At 35.5% G+C, this 21,862-nt stretch overlaps 1 protein-coding gene across 1 annotated transcript in view; it reads left to right on the top strand.

Annotated features, from left to right (window-relative positions):
- The window catches only part of LOC103811682 (matrix metalloproteinase-16-like), a 20,811-nt gene extending 3,950 nt beyond the window's left edge, over positions 1-16,861 (top strand). The window contains exons 2-4 of the mRNA XM_009084669.1: positions 3,781-3,931; positions 8,254-8,369; positions 12,812-16,861. Of these exons, the coding sequence (XP_009082917.1) occupies positions 3,781-3,931; positions 8,254-8,369; positions 12,812-13,146 (602 nt within the window). The 3' untranslated portion in view covers positions 13,147-16,861. The remainder of the gene's footprint in view (positions 1-3,780; positions 3,932-8,253; positions 8,370-12,811) is intronic.
- Positions 16,862-21,862: the final 5,001 nt, after the last annotated feature.

Consider the following 21,862-nt stretch of genomic DNA (forward strand, 5'->3'; position numbering starts at 1 on the left):
ATTATTGCAAAAAAGTAAGACATTTTAGCTTTTTTATCACTTGCTTCATTTTCAGCTTGTGACCTTACTAATCTGCTTCTTATTATATTAGATCTTACATTAGGGAATAAAAGCAGAGAGATGAAGCATTCTGAAGGCTGGCCAGACTTCATGAAACATGTGGTACTTTAATCTCTGTGAGAATAACAAACCTACTAACCAGATATTAAAAAAACAACTTTGTAAAATAAATACAGTGGTGGTTTCTGCCAAGGGCACAGGTTATGACTCTGAAGAAGAATCAAAATATAGCTATTCAAGTTTGGTCATATATTCGTTATTTCCATTATAATCACAATTAATGAAGTGCATTGACTCTTTTCTAGTGGAAGTAGAATATGACCTGCATGAAAGCATACTGACTTAAGTTACATAACTGTAAGTTAGAAATGAAATGAGCTCATTCATTCTCATCACAGTTGGGCATCTTTTGCACTGGTTTTCAGCTTTAACTTCTAATATTGAGTTCTGACTTTTATGAAATCCTCTGATCAATAGTAACCTACTTTCCTCCAGCTGAGGGCCAGAAGCTAAGCAGAAAAAAATTCAAAACAACAAAACCAACAACAAACCACCTAAAACCCCCTGAAAAGCAAGTAAACAAAAAACCAAAGTGAAATCTGTCAGCCAGATGGAACACTTGGATTTCTTACATACAGTCCTTCCCATTAACAATCAACACAGTTATAGCAGACTAAACATGTCTTCCAAAGCCAATGTTAAATAAAATTCTCTCTAGTTAGAATCAATAGGTCTTGCTCACATATGTTAGTGCTTTCAATGCCCTACTGTCTCCTTAAAATGCAGTTAAATTTACCTTTTCCTTGTTTGCTAAGAAAGAATTTGCTTCTTAGTAAGAAATTATGTGAAGAAGAACTTAGTTTCTGAAGTCTTGTGTTCCCACATCTGCACTTTCCTTCTGTGTGAATATATCTGAATATGCAACAAATACCTGTCTCAGTGGTGCTGTCACTGGTAATGGTGGGGTTTTTGTTAAACCCTTGAGTTTTTTGTTAGATTTGCCTCCTTGGGTATGGCTGATAATAATCTATTCCTAACAATTGCTTTTACTTTTATTCCTTGTGTGACACAGAGATAGGTATTGGCATTACATACATCACAGCATATGCCTCTCAATCCTGTGCAACAGCTGTCATTTTGAATGATCTTCTGAGAGAGAACTGAGCTGGCTCAGTATCATTCACTGGATGCCATCTGTTGTTCACACCATAAGTACCAACTAGTAAGGTCCAAAATGCATGGCTTCTCTTATCATTGCATTTGAAACTGCCATTGACATCAGAGAATGATTGAAGATGCTCAGCCCTGTCATGATCAAACCCTGTAAGTGAATTTTCTAAGGCAGATCAGTCAAGGTGAATCTGAGGTTAGCACAGACCTTAATCCCAGGTCAACACAGACCTTTCCACAGCTGTTCTTCATAGATCTCCATGTCATTTTTATTTTTAGTACCTCAAATAGTTCTGTACATACTCATTCATTTTTCCTTCAACTGTCGGGGGGAGAAGGTGGATCTGCTGAGCAAACTGTAGTGTCTGTGCTTGGAAGTGGGTGACAAGCAGCTGTAAAGAAGCTGATAAAAAATTAATTCAGGAAACTCAGCATGGGAGGGATCAAAACTATCCCCCCTCTCCTAATTAAAACTGTGATAAAATGAAAACATGCTTTAAATCACTACGGTACAAACAGGGGGATTAAGAAAAAAGCTCCTCCCTTTAAACAAACATTTAATACCACTGAGGGATAGATAAAATATAAAACCAACTGCAAAACAGCTCTCTGGATTTTCCCTCTTGATGATTCTGGCATACACCTGATCCTAGGGGTAATATTACATTTCCTTATAAAATATTTATACAACACCATGCCTTAACCTCCTAAATCTGTGCAAGAGCCTGCCTAGCCTTACAGGTAAGTACAAAGACTAATATGAACAACCATGATTTTATCTCTTAAGTGCTCTTTCCAAATGTGTTGGAGCAAAATATATTTTCCAACTTTTTACCTTATATTTTAAATATTACCGTCATAAATAACAATGGATAGACCAAAATGAAGTATCCAATAAGACCAATTGAATATGTATGTTCATGGTTCTCTAGACTTTTCTGTGATTTAACTCAGAAAGGTCCACATGATGTCAAAGAGTATCTTCTCCTTCAGTGCAGTTATTACTAAGAACAGCCATGCTTTTTGGAAACACAGGTGAAGGTAGTGCTTTAAAGAAAAAATAAACACACGGTTCCTACACAATGGAACCTTATAGTCTAGCTTGAAAAATGTATCCCTGTGGCCTATATGATAAAATGCAAAGAGAAGACAGGTGTCAAAGCAACCTCTTCAGATAAGTACTTAAATGTAAATTATGCTCCCTTTTCCCTATTTCTAGGGAGCATATGTGGATCTTTATTCCCTTTTTTCAGCCAATGCTGTCTGTATTTGAAAGAGAAGTCTCTGCTGAAAAGACACAGGTGAGAAGTGTGTTCGGAAGAAGAATTAGAAGAAATCAAAAATGTAATAAGGAGAAGATAGTTGCAAGAATAGGACAGGAAGCACAGTATGTTGAGAAGACCTTAGGAGGACAACACAATTATTGGGGGCAATGTTGGACTAAAGGCTTAGTGTGAGATGATGAAGCAGGTAAGATAATTGTGGAGGTGTTCAGTGAGGAAGAGCTTGGCTAGGAAGCTAGAGCAAACTCAAGCTTGGAAACTGGAGTCGTGGGCTAGTGAGGTAAGCTGTTCAGTTACAAGAAAGCACACGGGAAACATCCTCTCCACAAACAGGTACAGGGTGTCTATACTACAAAACACTGGTGCAACTGCTGCTTCTATAGACATGCATATCCCTATATAGAAAATATATTTACCTAATAACTGCAACAGTAGAGGTTCAGCCACTCAACATTACTGTCTAGGAAGCACTAGGCTATTATTCATATTTAAGACAGTTTTGTAGCCTGAGGTTTGTGTAGACACTGTGCTAACATCAGCCAGTCATACAACTACCTTGTATTTTCAGCATGTAATACATCAGTTGAGTGGTTTTGAATGATTTCTCACTTACAATCAGAGGTTAAGTCTTACTGCCACTGGCAGCCCCCCATTAACTTCAGAGACATAAGGTTTTCACCTGTGGGATTTCAGGGTCTCAGTTTGCTGTCTTTAGGCCACACTACAGAAAACAGGTCAAAAAATTAAATTCTATGGTTATTTCAGATATAATCATACATCCTTCATAAATAATGTAACTTCTTGAGGAGAAGTACAAAGTGATAAAATTATATGGTCTCTATGAGGATAATAAGTTGTATTTTTTATTTATATGTTTTCTTACCTTGTCTTCTTATGAAATTCACTCCTCTTTCCTCATGAAATGTAAAAGTGGTGTGTAGTATTGCTGTAAATGTTTTACTTTACCAACCACAGAACCTCTTAAGATGACTTCATTTTCATTCTGGTTTGGATCTCTATATAGTTGGTATCAAAAAATTCTGTGAGCTTATTGAAAAAAAGTTCATTGTAAATGCAAGGTATCTGTAAGGCATATTTAATTTTGCATTATCTGCAGTCATAGAACATTTTTTATTTCATTATGCTTAGCAGAACCACTACTATAGCCCTTTGGGAGTCTTTTTTATTTCTTAGGAGTGTATGAATACTGAGAATATTGATGACTAACACATATATATGTATGTGTATATATATGCTTTTTGCACAGGTAACAAGTTCTGGGTTTTCAAGGACACTACTCTCCAGCCAGGTTATCCACATGATTTGATAACACTTGGAAGTGGAATTCCTTCTCATGGCATTGATTCAGCAATTTGGTGGGAAGATGTTGGGAAAACCTACTTCTTCAAAGGAGATAGGTTCGTATAGGAATTCTGCAAGGAAGCAATTGTTAAAATGTTAACCTTTTCCTCTGTTTCACAAAAGAAGAAGTCAAGACACTTAAACAGTTCATTTTATGTGGATGAAATGAGCTCTTCGTGCATAGAAGACCATACCGTTTCACATTTCTCATAACCTAAATTGTATTTGTGTGAATATCCTGAAATGGGTATATGTATATGAAGTAGAAAAGTTGTGTTTTAGAAGTCAGCAGGCAAGTCACTGTTGTGGCAAAGCTAAGCTTAAATATTCAAAGTAATGTATTTATGTGCACTCTTATCTGCTTCCTTTTATCCACATTTTTAAACCCAAGCACATAAGTAGTCAAGAAATGATCCTAAGCTTTTTATGGTCAGTGAAAATGACTTAGCAGTAATTTTAAAATGAGGTAAAAAAGAGAAATGACAGCTAAACCTGGAAGCTAGAGTAGAACTGGAGCAATTTCTAGAAACTATTTTTAAATAAGTCTTATAGTTCCCTTCAGAAGGGACACATATTTATGATTAATAAAAAACCCCACCCAAGCCAACTGAACAAAAAAGCAGAAAAAAGTAAAATCTGAGTTCTTTTTCCATTTCTGAAAAAGACTTGCACTAGTCACTTAGTGTCTCTGTGTCTTCATTGCCATGACTGTGAAAAAAAGGGAAAGAATATTTGTCTGCTTTATAAAGATGTCAAAAGAACTCATTAAGCTTTGAAACCCTGCAAGTTATCTGAAAGATGGATTTCACAGGTTTTCAGTATGATATTATGTTCATTGATTGATATATCACTGTGCAAATTCTGTGTGCTCAGAGACAACTTACTCTTTATTAATAACTGTTGTGTTTCTATTAGTATTACTAAAAGTATGACTGCTTTTGTTACTGTGTGGTACTTAGGGTTCTTAGACAGTACTAGTGGATCACTTTAGAAATTAATTTTATGCACATCATAGAATATGTTCAGCACACTATAGCTGATAATTTTTTAGCAGTGCTGTCATATCGCACTGCAGATTGCCCCAACAAATGTTATTGTAAAAGTTGTTTTTTTAAAAAAATTAATATTTCTCCAGCACTCATGATGAGGAAAGTAGATAACTAAATAAAATTCTGTGGTATTTGAAAACTAGGTATCATTTCAAGCAATCAGTTCCCACAATGAAGAAGAAAGTCACTTAAAGAATTCATTGCTTATGGTTGAGTAAATTTTTTTTAAAATGTAAATTCATTTTCAGGTAATAATCTTCCACCTCCACATACATAATGTAGAAGTATGTACAGTAGGAGTCTTTTGTGACTTGTACTTCCTTTTGGCTTTATTCAGCACTGTCCTTTTATAGTTCCATGCATCTGCAGTTACTTATAGTCAGGACTTCCCTAAAACACTATTGGTAATAACTGAAGACAAACAGAGGTCTCAGGGAAAACATCTGGCAGAAATGTTGCTACTTAAAGCTAACAAGCACAATGAAACTCAGCAGGATATAAATGCAATACAGTATGTTAGAAGAAGATTGAACAACATCAGCCTTGCAGAGATCATTGAGCTATTACAATATATTGACCATCAGTGGGAAGAAATACAACTAAATTTTTCAATGTGTCTTGCTTGTATCACAATTTTTTCTTAATGCAATATTAGAGTTGAATTTTCCTGCTGCTTTTAGTAGCATGTAGAAGCCTATTATAGGTGTGGATCTTTTCTGGAAAAAGGTATAACGTAAGTGTAGCTTCTTGGTGGCATCAGGTAGAAATCAAAAAAATCCAAACAGTTATGCCAGCATCAATGTAATAAAATATGCTCCTCCTTATATAACTCAAGGACCTGTATATTTATTTTATTTTGGCAATATTATGTAGTTAAGGAGCTCCAGGGCAGAACCTAGAGTTAAATATCCCAGAACAATGGTATGCATAAAAAAGCTTGAGCAATAGAATATAAAGCATCAAATATTGGCTAGAAAATAAAAAAATAATAAAATCCAACCAAATAAACAAACAAAGAACAGTAAATAGATTTAAAAGTCAAAATAGTAAATGCTGTTGTAATATTCATGTCTAAAGCAGCTCATGTATAGAACATTATTGTTAATATTTGAAATTATCTACTTCAACACTAATTATAATTCTTCTAAATAATTGTATGAAACCTAAAGAGAGGACATAAGATGACTACAGAAAACGTTTTTCCCTCTCTCATTCCTCTCCTACGAGAATCGAGTAGTGTAGGACTAGGTTATAATAGGTTTGTTGCACTTTTGACACATGGCCTTGTTTATGCGCCGTCTGGTGTGACTGATTTTATGTATTTTAGAGTTTATGTGAATATATTAGTCACCAAATAATTCTAAATATCATAAGTAAATGGGATTAGATAGAGAAATGAACATATTTTAACAAATATTTTCCAAAGTCTCTTACTCTAAAGCTATGAAGTTGATTTTCACTTATTTTCTCTCTGTTGATTTATCCCTCTTTGAGATACAGTACACTATTTATATAGTTTGTAAAGCTCAAGTCATCATTGGGGAAGTTGCTTGTGAACATTTGGCATGCCAAGGAGAATCAAGACTAAGCTTTGCCTTACCCTGTAGACATGCTCATTATTCTAGCACAGATTGCTGGGGTAGTATTGTGATCAGTCCTTCCCTAGTAGGATTTCCCATCAATGCTGAAAAACAAGTTTTGGGATTTCTGAGTGTTCACTGAGTACGTCCTTAAAGAGTTTTTTTTTAATGACATAGTATATTTTTGAAAGTTGTATAGGGCTAGTGGAAAGGTTATTCAAAGAAGAAGCTCAAAAACGTGAAAATGATGGAAGAGAAAACAGGAAAATGAGTGGAAGCATGCAGGAAGGAAATAGAGTTCTGGGATTGAGGGATAGAGAAAAAGATGATATACTTGATTTAAAAATGTAAATTAAGAATGAAGAAACGCAGTTGAGCAATGAGAAAGAACTGGCTTCAACAGTATTGATGCCAGAACTTTGTTTACCACTTCTACATATTTTTTTATTTCTCCATGTAAACTCCAAATAAAGAGCATTGATTGGTTGGCTGGTTACTGATGTATATGTGTCTAAATTAAGAAATCAGGCTATAAAATTATTTATGCATAAGAAAGAAAAATAAACAAAATTTTTTTTTATGTAACTTGCCAACTTGTAATCCACTTGAAATATGCAGCCTTTAATTTCATTGAAAGTTTAAAGCCAGAGAAAAGCCCCACAGGGAGGAATATAGAGAAGTTTAGACCACTTTATTTTAAAAAAAAACAAAGATGCAAATCAATTACAGTGTCTAATTACTGTGCAGGGACAAAATATCATCTGCTTAAGGACTTTTTAATGTATGAGGAATGATCATGACAAGGATTTCTAAAAACTGAAGTTGAATAATTTCAAATGAGAAAAAGAGTCAAGTTTTTAGTATTGGCCAGATTATTAATGATAGTGATATGTTCTCAGGCTGTTGATGTCCTGAAATGTGCGTGGCTGCCTTTCTATGTAATTTTTCCACATGAATAAAGCTGATTTAAAAAAAATAATGTTCAAGGCAACTCTGTTCTACATTGTTATGCTCTAAATTAGTGAAGTCAATACAAATACGAAAGGAACCACCCAAATCAGGATACACAGAGATACTAGAGATGAAATATGTCCATTCTTAGAACTTGATTATAAAACATGCATAACAATTTAGCCAGCAGTATAAGGAAAAAGAAATTATCAACATTATCTGTAAGCATAAATAAAATCACAAGTGTGAATACTTCTTACATGTTCAGGGCTAGTACAATTTGCATGCTGAAGCTTTTTAAATTTGAGAAGGGATGGCTGGCAAAAGGCACAAAAGCAGCTTGAATTTTGCATTGCACTGCATTTATTTAGTCAAAATGAAATAAAAAGCTACTGTAATAAGGAGTTAAATTAAAGATTGCTGGGAGTGTTTTCACTGGAATCTACTGACATTTTCATGATTGAAATGTTATCTAAAATATTTATATACCTTTTTGCATGTGTTGCACCTCTCTGTGTCACTGTGTCCTAGACATCAGAATTGCTGCGATTATAAGTGAGATGCATGCTGATTTAGTGGTCAAAGTGCAAAAATCTTTTATCTTCTATCTGCTTACATGAAACAGTTGTCCAGTCAGCAAATGGATTTCTTTGTAATCTCGTAGTATGTTCAAAGAAAAGAAGTCAAATATTCCCATTTCTGGCTAATGGATGTAGCAAAAGTTGGAATGGGAAAACATAAAGTTACTCACATGCTCTCTTACAAATGTACTTTTTTTTCCTTTGAAAAAAATTTCAGGTACTGGAGGTACAGTGAAGAAATGAGATCCATGGACCCTGGTTATCCCAAACCAATCACAATTTGGAAAGGTATCCCAGAATCTCCTCAGGGAGCCTTTGTCCACAAAGAAAATGGTATGTGAAATGTGAACACACTCTTGATTTAATGATTTACTTACACCCTTTATAGAAGACAGAGTTGTAGAGAGATGATTGACTATTCAGGTTAAGTAGTGAAGGAATTCTTGCTTTATGAACAGAACATTTCCTGCTCTAGATCTTCCTGTAGTGAAAATGGCTGTTAGTTTGCATGTACCATTTAACACAAGGGAGAAAAAGCTTTCAAATTCAATATCATAAACCTCACTTTCCATTCTTTTTTTTCTTCTGTCTTAATTCACTTCATTTTTTCCTCTCTGCTGAAGAGACTTCTTGAAGTAAGCTTCGTAAACACCCTATGATCTCTATTGAATTGTCAAGGTGTTGGCTGTCTAAACATCTTAGAACGTATTGCTTTCATTTTGAAAAACTAGGAAAGGGAAACAAATTATCCCTAGAAATTTATGTAAATCAAAAATGTCATAAGCCAATGATGCAGAAATGCAAATCACAGGGATTTTGGTATGAAGTATTATTACCTGCATCAAGATGCATCATCACATACCTAGAACCTAGAATCTCAGCTGGCCACACCTCCAGATGAATGAGAGCAACGAAAATCTCCTCCATTTGATTAGAATCAGTGCTTCCCAGGGGATGTTGGCAGGCTGCTAACAGAGCCCTCAGTTGCACAAAGTTTAGGTCCCTTTGACAGGAATAAAAATATGCATTTGTTGTCACTTATCATTGTTGGACAGTTATTATATGGCATATATGATTAGTAGGCTCTGTGTTGATTTGTTTTGCCTCACAAGACAGCACACATACATATAGCCATATTATTTTAATTTCCTTTTAACAAGAAAATAAAAAGATTTCTTTCCTTTTATAAATCATTTCAGTCTCCTATTTCAACCTCTAACTTAAATAATTTGTCATGTAAATATTTGGGCTTTTTTTCTTCCTGAAATACATTTGATTGCTTCCTTGCTTTGTCTCTGTTTTATCCAGAGAAGAAATCCACTCTGTATTCTGGCCTTTTGGCTAGACTGGATATTTTTGTGTTGCTTTTAACTGGAAAGTAGGTCAGTGAAGACAATATTCTGCATACATCACACTCAGTAATTAACTGTTTGTAAATACACATATATGTGGAAATACAAACATTATGAGTGCATAAATGTAAGAGATATGGCTTCTTCCTTTAAGTGCGTTTTTAAAGATTTACATCCAAAAGGAATTAAACATACATATATATATGTGCGTATGTATGTACAGTTTGGTTATTTTCTTTCCTCGATTGCATTTCCCATAATAAATTTTCTGTACTGAGCTCAAGTACATATGCCTCCCATTACAAATGAAAACTATCTTACTGTAACACTCAGACCAGTGAGTTTGAAAGCACTGCAGAGGTAGAGCACTCATTCCTTAGGCAGGAAAGACTCTTGGTTGTATCAAAACCACTTCTCTTTTTAAACCCAGTGGTTTGATAATCTGCTTTACTCTTTCAATCAGAAGGTTTGTAAAGCATGACACAAGATTGCAGAGGAGGTGAAAGGAAAGAGGAAATTCTTGGGCATCTTAGCAAGTCTATATGGCCCCCAGGGCAGGAAGAGGGACTGAAAATGGCACCATAAAGTTCCCAAAAAGACCATTCAGGCATTTTTCCTGAAATCAAGGAAACAGAAGTCTCTAAGAAACAGTTCACAACAATACTGTTGCTTGTATGAGGCAAGAAAGAAACAAAAGCAGATGCAAACAAGAAATACCATAGCTTAGCTGGAAAGAAGTTGATTGCTTTTGTCTGAAAGTGGTTTTATTTCTTTGGACAGAAGCAGAGTTGATAAAGAAGTTTTACTCCATACCTTCATGAGGAAACATCTAAAATCATGTCTTTCAGTGAATCCGTTTCATTTTAAAGCATACTTGTTTCTTTCCCTTGCCCTTGTATTCTGTAAACCATGCAAATGAACACCTACAATAACTCTGATCATGAAGGGCTTTCCTTCACTGATGGCAAAAATTTTGGGTAATCTTGCATTATGAGGCTTGGGAAGGAGGAGAGAAAACAATTTCCTACTCTAGTCAGCATTATGACTCAGTGTTCTAGAAGCTTGGTAAGGTACAGGTATCATCTCTGAAAGTCTCTCCGCTACTTCCCATATTGTAATTTCTTTTCTAACACTTTGGTATAAACTCTTAGGAGGAGGTGAAGAAGAAATTTCATTTCTTTTGCTCCATGGAATCTGAGATCACACAAAGTTCTCCATATTAGAGAAAACTTTCTTCCTGCATTGAGAGCAGCATAGAAAATTTTACTTTCCAACTAGAAATTCTGCTAAAGTAAATGGTGGGGCAATTTTTAGAGAGAAGAAAGAGAAAAGGTAGTCTACTTTATTAGTCCACTGGCCTTTTTTTGTCTTGTACTTACTACATAAGTACATTTGGCATATTAGCGACTGCTAAGCCCTTTCATGCTGTTTGGGTCAGGTATTGCACTCACTGCTCTCAGTGACGAGTACCTGGAAAATTGCAGGGAGCAGCTCCCAAAGCAGGCTCAAGAAGTCAAAGAGATTAGATGAAATCACTTCCAACAATTGTGTGAAGTCATTTGTTCTGCCACGAGAAGCAGTAAAACTACTCAGTCTCTTAGACCTACCCTTCTCTGCTGGTAGCTTCCATCTTTCAGTTGTTACTGACTGTTATCCTGGTTCCTGCCTCAGCAAAAATGATGGAAAAGTTTAAACTACCTTCAGAGTTTTCCTATGAAAAATGTGCTCTGATTGAAAAATTTTTATTAGATCTGCAGGGGCTGGCAATTCCTTTGCTGCTTGAAGAGTTTTAATTTGACCTTTGACTATATAATATCAATTACTACTAACTAATGTCTAGATTCTGGCTTACCTGTACACCGATGTATAAATACATGCATTCTGCATATGTGTAAGAATATAGATTTAGGGATGTCATGTCTATATATGGTCTCGACGTATGTATTAGAATATTGATAGACATAATATATCAAATTTCCATATCTGAAATTTTTATCCAGGACCAATATGTTCAGTACTTTCTTACATCACGTTGTTATATGAAAGGCAAAGATAGGGTAACCTGCAGCTCAAAATGCGGAAATTATGCATTTGATAATATTTTTCATTTAAACTACAGATTGCTTTAAGGAACTTTATATATTCTAAAATTTTAAAGCTTCATCATATTTAAAGAATTCCAGTCCTCTTTTTTGTTTTGTTCCAATCAGAATAGAAGGCCTTTCCTGTACAAGTCTAGATATTGTTTTGATACAGCTCAGTACATTTTGTTTCTTTTCTTTTTTTTTTTCTTTTTGAACTGTATTAGACTTTTCTATAGATCTGCTAACACATTTTCAGGTAACATAACTGTGAGGGACTAATAAAAGGAAAATGGTACCTTTGCATTGGCTAGGAAGGCTATGAAAATTACAAAAATAGCTAATGTGTAAGAATGTTGAAATACTCAAATTATTCTGGTAGATGATGAAGAGATTTTTACAGTTTGAGCTGCAAAATATATTATCAAGTCTTTTTGGTTTTTAGAATTGAAAGAAACTACTGGTTTTTTGAATAGGTGGCTGCTAATAGCCAGTTACCAACCTTTTTAGGAAGCATTGTTAAAATGACAAATAGTACTCAATCTGTCTTAGTGGCCTTTAGTACTGCAGGAGATAGGCTGAGGTCTATAAAGTGAAGATAAGGAGAAATCCAGCGGTTTACATTCAGTTCATAAACAATAAGAGGAAGTTTACCCATCCTGAAGGTTTGTTTCTTGCCAGATCAATGTCATTTTTCAGCTGAGATAGTAAAGTAATGTGGATTTTTGGCAAGGAGTCATGTTTTTTTTCTCCATTTAGGCATGTTTAGTAGTTACATTGCATTCTACCTGAATGATCAAGCTCTTTCCAGAAAACTTAAATCAGATTGCACCTGTTTCTAATGTGAAAGATGCTGTTATTTCATGCAGTTTCCTTCTTCTGAAGTACAGCATTAGGCTATGTAACATTAAAGAGGGTCAGTTCTCACTTCTAGATAGCATTGCAATGTATTTCAGTAGACTTCCCATCTTGAAGAGATGTGGTGCTTTAAAGTCCTGGCCCTGAGGATTCCATCTCTAGTTGGGTTTTCAGACCATATTATCTGGAATTCTTTAACTTTTTCTTTTTTTGGAGCAATGAAGAACAATAAAATCCCAGTTTAGTGAAACAAAATAAAGCAACAAAAACCCACCAAAAACCCAATGTTAGATTTTTTAGAGATAGTAAAGAAATTAAATTTGTAAAGAATATTTGAAATACCTATATCTGAAGTCTATTCCTTATAGCTTTTTATTTTTTTAATTACAAAAAAAGAAGTTGATACCAGTAGTTTCTATCATGGTGTGTTGATGATGTGATTTGATTTGATGTAACTGTGAATAATTGTAACTTTTTTCCTCAGGCTTCACATATTTCTACAAAGGAAAAGAGTACTGGAAATTCAATAACCAGATGCTCAAGGTGGAACCTGGCTATCCCAGGTCCATCCTCAAGGATTTTATGGGTTGTGATGGACCAACAGATCGAGATAAAGACCGACATAGCCCTCAAGATGACGTTGACATTGTCATTAAACTGGACAACACAGCCAGCACTGTGAAAGCCATAGCCATTGTCATTCCCTGCATCCTGGCCTTGTGCCTCCTTGTCTTGGTTTACACTGTGTTCCAGTTCAAAAGGAAAGGAACACCCCGCCACATACTGTACTGCAAACGCTCTATGCAAGAGTGGGTGTGATGTAGGGTTTTGGTTTTTTTCTTTCCCTCCCAGGAGTTTGTGGTAACTTGAGATTCAACACAAGAGCTGTTAATGCAGTTTCCTAGCTAGGAGCGGGCATCTGTCAGTCTGAAACAAAGCTGATCTTTAAAACCCAGGGGGTTGCCTGTCCTGCGCATGAGTGGCGATTCACTCAGCTGGGAAGCTTCCATGCTACACAGTATCTGCTGTTTCTTCAGTCCTTTGTCTTTCTTTGTCATTCGATTCTAGGCCTTTCCTCTGCACGCTCAATGCCCTATAAACTATCAGGATTAACTACCGAAGAGGAAACAAATATATCTCCAACGTTTCTACATTTATCCCTTAAGGCCTGTTCCCCTTTGAAAAGTTTTTTGCTGAAAGTAAATTTTTTTAGTAAAACACAACCAACAGTGGAACTTTCAGGAAAGTGAGAAGACCTAAAACAGCTTCGTCTCCAAAGAAGATTGCTTTCTGTCTGCTACGGATAAAGTCCTATACTCCTACTTCCAGTTTTGTCAGGTGGGAGACTCGGATGACACGCAGGACTTCAGACTGTTCGGACAGCCATTTTCCAACAAACAAGGGGCCAAAATATCTGCAATATAGTAACAGCCTTAATAATACATTCATTTTGTGTTTTTTACAGCTGCTCTGGGCTACGTCCTCAATGTTTTAAACTCATTTATATTCAATACTATATTCAAGCAGAACCTTTTTATTGGTTTGTTTAATTTTTGGTTGGTTTTCCTACATAATCTTTCCCAAGCTGTACCAAGCCAACTGCCCCAGGCCTTTCATAGGTCTGTCAGGAGCACTCATTCCAAAGCATGGTAAAAAGCAGTGTGTCTCTGAAATGGATTTCGATGAACTAAAGCAACAGACATGCTTTTGAGAAACTTAACATTGGTATTACATTGGTGGTGTAACCCTTTGAGAACTATTGCATTTGTTTTCAGAGTCTGGTGGATGTTAATCTTGGTTGTCATTAAATTATAGGATTGTGTATGGGTAAGACAGGTTTTAAAAGAAAACCAGTTTTTCAAAACAGATTTCCTGTGACTGCGAGTGTTTTTAATTATTTGCATTATTGAAAGAAAAGCATTTGTAACATAAAGAGAAAGCAAAATATGTTTACCAGCTACTTTCTGGTTTAGGGAACCAAGCCTATTTTAATAATTTCTACCACTTACCTAGAATTTTTCTGAACTGGCAACAATTTTATAGCTTAGCCTCTTATCTTAAGCATCTTGAATTTCTCTTTTGAAACTATGTTGCATGATGATTCCATTTGCCTCTGCAGAGGTAGAGTTCCAGTTTCAAAGGAAAGCTAAGATGATGACTCTGGTATTGCATGAGTATCCTCTGGTGTGTTACCCCTTTGCATGTTCATCATAGTTCTCAAAGGGTTAGTCAAATTTCTGGCCTTCAGTTGAACACGGTATCACTGATGGAGCCAAGGGACCACCAAAACATTTTGTCATTCTGTGTAATTTGTGCTAACGGCAGTATTGTCATTTTCATGTGACCTGCAGAGCAGGTTTGTATCAATATTTTTTTCCTAGAGAAAAGTCAGCAACTGACAGACCTCTTTATTGATTTTAGGAGCTGCTTCTTGCAGTGATAGGCTTTACAGTCACTGGGCTGTGAACTTATTAAAGATGGTCAGAATGATGCACCCCAAAAGTCAGACACCTGGTTTTTTATGAAAGCCAGGATTTGAGGGGAGTAGCTTTTTGCAACAATGAACAGCTTGCCTTGAACTTGATTATTGACCTGTTGACTGTCATTACCAAGTTAAACATTGTCTTCTGTGAACAGCTTCACTGTCTGAATTTCCTTAAAGTGTACTGTCCTATGTCTTTGATCTTTGACCTTTAACTTGCAAACTGGCACAAACTGAAGGGAATCTGGTGTTGCAAATGACAAGCTTTATTTCTTAAAAGGCCTGACACAAGAAATTTGAGGAAAAAAATTGATGTGTTTTAGTAAGAAAGAACTGACAAATGAAAATATTTATGATAGGTCTGTAGAAAGGTGTTTTGCTATGTATACATGCACACTCTAAAAATGAACAGCAGTAGAAGTTAATTTTTATTTAACTTTAATACAATTTTCAGTATTATTTCAACAAATAGCTAATTATTAAGGAGAAGGTTGCAGGAAAGTATTAAAATACTTGAAATGGCCAGTATAGGCTTTTGCATAAAATGAGACTTTTATTCTATGTTCAACCAATTTCTTACTGGTTTCTTAATCCACATAACTGGATCACTTTTTAGAGAGTGTAGGTATATATACATATATAATATGATTATTATTGTTTTGGTAATGGATAGCTTGACTGCCTTGAATTTATATTGAGCATAGCATGAAAAATAGTATGCCTTTTTTCCAATTACATGATTTTATATTGATTTGAGGACTTATGAACATACATGGTGTGCTATAAAGCATTGCAAACTTATTTCTTAGAGCATAAACAGATATACATAAGTGCGGTTATCAAAAATGAAGATTAGGAAAAGGATATAGTTTCACAGCAAATATGCAATGCAAATGGCATTTTGGAGATGTTTTATAGAGGTACTGTAGGTTAGAAGCGCACCAGTATCAGCCCATGGCATAATTCAGTAAATCCAATTCAGTTGTTGCTGAAAATATAGATTTGTTGACAGTTTAGTAACAAGGTATTTACCGCAGATCAGCTCATTTGGTGAATTTGGCATTCTGTTCCTGTTTGTTATATATATTGTGTGTGTTTGCATACTTCTAAAAGCACACAAACGCACACATAAACATACATGCACATTTTTAAACACGGAGAAATTTTTATGGTCAACAAACTACTATAACTTATGTTCTTCTACAGACAAAACAAAATGTTTGATGTTGCTGTTCCAATTTTGTCCCTTGGATAGTTGGCGGAAAATATTAACAGAACTACTTATTCTGCATTTGTTTTTTCTCTGCCATAGGAGAACTTATTTAATATTATTTTGAAGTCAGAACCACATCTCATCTGTTTGTTTCACTTGAAAATTTCGCTTCAATTTTGAAATACCTTTCATGGCAGCTTTAACTTTTTGTGCAACTGTTTCCCTGACAGTAATGAAGTGCTAAGCATGTTGACTGTTGTTCTTTCATAAGGTAATGAAAATGTTTGTATTTGCAGAATTTAATTATGCAGGAAGGTAAGTGTGATAAGTCTAGTGCTTGGTATATGGTACATCATAGATACATGAATACACAATAAGTTGGTTGTTTAATCTATTTTCATTTATGTAAAAGTGCATATATGCTATATACAGAGAGAGGGAAAAAACTAATATTATATTGGCATGTTTATGTCATGCAGAGCAAGATTGTGTCAACATTTCTGTTACATACTCATATTTTCAGTAGGTTGTAACACAGTCATAAAGGTTTGCTTTAAGTAAAAGATGTAGGAGCAATTGTGTTCACTGTAATTTCCAAATACATACTGGCTAGCTTCAAATTATAAAAGTTCAGAGTAAATTAGTGATGTTGCCTGATCTAATTTTGAACTCAAATGAGTAAAAGTTCTAAGACAATGTTTCTTTTTTTTTTTTAATACTTATTTCTCTACCAGGGCCTATAACTACCAGAAAAAGTGAATTGAAAATATTTTCCCTTCTGCAATCTGGATTCCTGCTCACGTGCCGTAACTTTTAAAATAAACATTTCCATATTGCTATTGCTATGATCTGTACTGTGGAACAATACAAAACTGAATATGTATTGTGTTAATCAGCTACAGTCTATCAAGCTGACTGCACAGGGTTGTGTATCTTTCAGAGTACTATGGTCTGTATGATGCAGGAGGCCAGAGTAGATGATAGCAGTGTGTCCTTTGGCCTTTTAATGTATACACCTATGAAAAGGTTATTGACTGTAGACAAAAATTAAATTTTTATCAAAAAAATACATTTTAAAAAATATGTAACTGTATATTTACTGGATAGGCTGGGATGGAGAGGCTCAAATGGCTCCAAAGGAGCCCTTTCAAGTCTCCTGAATAAATGTAATACATATTTTATATATTCCTATGAACTTTTGTTCTTTTTCTTCTTTCAAAGTGGGGCAAAGGGAGGGGATGATTAAAGAAAAAGATTTTTTAAGGCTAATTTTTTGAATGAAAATAACAGAACCTAATAGATTCAAACATAAGGGGTAGACTTACACTTTTTCTTAGAAGTGTATTTCACCTCCCCAGTTGCTTGGTCAAGACTCCTGTGCCATTAGCACTTTGGGTTAAGAACAGAGTGTAAGGCTTAATTTTTGAATTTTCAACTTGTTTGGGGGTCTTACTTCACAATCTAAATGTCTGTTAAATGTAGCTTTTGGTACCAAATTATATAGCATCTAATTCTAGCTTGTTGGTTAAAAAAAAAGTGCATAGACTAGAGTGTCGGTCTGCCTGTAAACAATGGAAGCATTACATTCCTGTTCTGGGTTTTTTTTTGCATTTGAGCCATCATTAGGACAAACCTTAAAAAAGATACATAGCAAACTGAACAGTGAATGTTCCAGGCACTGGATTTTTAAGAAAGTAGAAATGCAAGATACCATACCATTAGCAGCCTAAACTGGAGAGAGCACAAAATGACTGGGCGGAGGACCCAAGGATATGACTGCAGGGGCTTGCTCTGTCCTGGCTGCCATATCTTCTCACAGCATGTCCCAAGTTTTATCATCTATTCTAGAGGTGAAGGAAGCCGTGCACCATGGCAGTAGGAGATGTGAAGCAGCCATTGCAGAACAATAGCTCCCTGTTGCCTTTTGTTGTTGTCAAGACTGTCTCTGGACACTTCCATTTCCAGAAGTGTAAATAGATGACTGCAGCTCTATGAGACATAAGGGAAATCATTATTATTAGTGGAGGAAACAAATGTCATTGGCCACTTAGGTGTTCGGCTATGCCGTAAATCAAATAATATTGTGTGGGAGCTGAGGAACAGATAACCTGTTATTGAATACAATGGTATAGCTGTGACCGATACACCAGCACTGTAATGTTAGACATGCTTCCTTAGCTCACACTACACAGGCTGCAGACAAACAGAGTGGTTCTCATAAGATAAGGCTATTTAAACATGTGTCAGTTACAAAATCAGGTGTATATGAACCATGTGCTCATAAAATTAATCTCTGATACATGCATGAAATTCAATGAATTGTCTGCCACTAGTCTCGTGAAAAATGTGTAATGTGTGAGTCAAATCTGTCTAACCCATTCATGTGACTTGCCATCTGAGATGTTGTAGGCTGAGAGAGGAAGACATTGTCATCAGTGTCATCAATGCTTAAAGTGTTGGGTAGGCATCAAAAGCATACCATCACTTGCTGCAGACTGGTTACATTTGATGCTTGATCTAAGGTAGCCTCTAATGTTAGGCAGCATAGATTTTGTATGATGTGTCATTATTTGATATATATATGCGTGTAAGTAGAAATGCCCAATAATATTCAGGGGACTGTATTTTGAAGGATTACCAGTATGTGACCACAGCAAGCATCTATTCCTAAAATCAAAATGTATTTCAAAGAAGCATATAGAGAGCATTAAACACATACATCATGTTTCCCAGTATACATAAGCTTTAGCATATCATCTACAAATTATGGTGAGTTTATTAACATCTGAAGTTGCAGCTGCCCATTGTGTCTTTGAAACAGGACATTCTGTGAGTAGCATACATAAAGTATGTTTGCTTTGTGGAGATAGCCTTAAGTATCACTCTGGTCTGCCAACAGCATAGATGAAATAAATTTTAGAGGAAGAGAAGACATAAATGAAGAAATCCTGATGTTGCTAAAGACAATTTTCTATACTTGGATGTGCATGCAGTGTAGGGCTACTTGCTGTCACAGTAAAACTACATAAACAATAATCATTACACATGCCAGCCATCTATGATGGCACGAAGATTTCCAGTCACACAGCTTAGTTTCTTCTGCTTCTGTAGAATGACATTGTCCACTGATTATAATTATAGCCACCACATAAAACAAAGTTTTCTGTTTAATTAACAGCAATTTCTACGCTATGAAATTGCATCATGTCCATTTTATAACTACAACCTTAATCTCCTAGGAGAGCTCTTGGCATATCTTAATTCGTAGCCTTTCATACCTTTGTTTTTGTTTTTGGGTTGGGGTTTTTTTCTGCTCTTGAAGTAAAATATATAGTGAATATTCTCTCCATCTTGCCATCTGGCACTAACATGTGGAATAATCATGTTCATTCTGTGCCATGCCTATGTCCTGGATCACCAATTTGCCCATCCATCATTCTGGGAACTGACTTTCTGGGAAGTGGAATTAGTAACAGAAGGCTGAGAGAAAATAACTTTCTAAAGTACCTGATTAGTCCTTAACAACATGACAATGGAGTCTGAAGAGTTTTTAGTGAAGTATTGTATTACTTACCCACTGGCAATAGGACAGTGTAACTGACAGTCAGTGTATGCCCATATGGGTTCACCACTTGCAAAGAGTGGTGTGTTGTGTCAGAAAAGAATATTTCTAATCCATATTTCCATCCTGATGTATTAGCATTTAACACCCAGTCTACACACATATACATGGCTTACATAGCTGTACATAAATTCATCTTCCCTGTGGAAGCCAAGAGTTAGGGTTAGCAGACAATCAATGCTAACTTATAAATAAGTTTTTTTAAAAAAATTGGTTCCCTTGCTATAATTTTGGAGCCTCAAAGAATAAAAAATAGGTCTCTCCATAGTCTAAAATGATGGTTTCCAATATTCTTTGTCAAGGTTCAGAATTACATGATATTATATATGGCTTAAAAAGTAGTGATTTATGACTGATACATTGCAGTTCAAATGCATAACCCCATATTTAGGCATCCAATGACTCTGAACAGAGAAACACATACTGTGTTTGCTATGCTTGGCTATTGCCACAAAATTGTCACTGCTCACATACTGATCATCTTCACATCTTATGCGAGCACCATGTTGAAGCCAATTCTGAGCAGTTTGTCTGCTTGGTTATAAGCAGAATTGTATGACTTAGGAAATGGTATGTGTGATGACATTCAGAAGGCATCATCAGCAACCTGTAGTGCTGTTTTAAATGACCATGACTACTACAATTTGTACTTTGAAGGCATAGCTGCAGCTTGTATGTAAGTGGTTGTGTTTTACTTCATATGATAAAGTTCTGTGAACTCTGGCCATGCACCATCAGGAAGATGAAAACTTCCAGGATAGCCAATGCCAATACTCACACAGCTCACAGAAATAACTGAGATTATTATATCCAAGAAAATTTAACCTTGAATAGGAATCCAGAATTCAAGGAATGTGTGATGATGCAAATAATCTATTCCCACCTCTTACTCTATGGAATGCATTTGGTAAAGCATTGTCAAGTATATACCTAACATCTGTCTTTACTGTTTTTCCAAAACCACCCAGACATTTCTTGTCAATTCCTGCACAGTACTGACTTACTGTGTCTGGTTGAAAATCCCTTCCTTTTCATCATCCAAGACACACAGGTCATCATCTGCTATCAATGTGCATTCTTTTGAAGGTGGTAGTCTCTGGATCAGTGATGACAAATACAGTTTTAAATGAACACCCTATTGAAATCTTTCTCAGAGGAAACTTAAATTAGTCATGAACTTCCTTTCTACAACTTACAAGATCCACAGGAAAGGCATCTAGGTCTTTTGGTCAAAGAGCGCAGACAGACACAGGAAAAGCAGCATAAGAACATTTTCATTTTCAATTTCCAGAAGCATATAAGAAAAGGTTTATATTTTGGTTTATTATTGCAAGTACATCAGTTTGTCAGAAAACAGACAAGGACCACTAACACCACTAAAATTGCATGTAACTGCTATGTAATCAACAATAAAAGAGAAGATATATTATCAGGCAGTTGGGGATAGTTTTGAAACTAACATTGGACTCCAACAACAAGGATACGTGTTGGGTTGTAGAACATCCACTGAATTCTGTACTTGGTGTCATAGCCCACCAGAGAGCAGTCAGTCAAAAGGCTCCTTACTATAGTTGGTCTAAACATGACTACAAACATATGTAGTATGTTATTTATGTGATGCAATCAAAATCTTTCAAGAGAGATTTAGTCGAACTAATATGAACCTGAATATTTGTGCAAAAACTGGTAAGAGCAAAAATGTACTCATGCTTGTTCTCAGAAATTAGATCGATAAAGTTATCTATGATTTGAAGTACTCCAGTCGATGAAATACTGAAGGACAAAGAAGCCTTTAACTTCTATTACTCTGTGTTACTGTCATGTATCATAATTTCCATGATATCTCAGTCCTGAAGTGCTTAATGTAATAGAAATACTTTTATGGCCATTGGATGGATCATCTATTGCTATTTCAATATGTAAATTGATAAATGCAATCAAACTTTGGATTCCACTCCACCCCCTTTCTTCACTATGCCCTGACACATTTTCTGACTAATTAAGGCAACATTTAATTTTATTTGGTGTTGGTAGGCAAGTGGGAAATAACCTGTTCATTATACAAAGAAAAAAAGAAAATGCATTTTTGTTGTCTATCTCATTTAATCACATAATTTTTACAGTTTTTCACTAGGAAATGCAGCGGTTTTGTGTCTACAGTGAAGAGGTAGTACCACTGAGCTCCAAGTTGCTCACTTCTGATTATTGAAGTCTCTGC

The sequence above is a fragment of the Acanthisitta chloris genome, unplaced genomic scaffold (genome assembly GCF_000695815.1).
Source record: "Acanthisitta chloris isolate BGI_N310 unplaced genomic scaffold, ASM69581v1 scaffold941, whole genome shotgun sequence".
Classification (NCBI taxonomy): Eukaryota; Metazoa; Chordata; class Aves; order Passeriformes; family Acanthisittidae; genus Acanthisitta; species Acanthisitta chloris.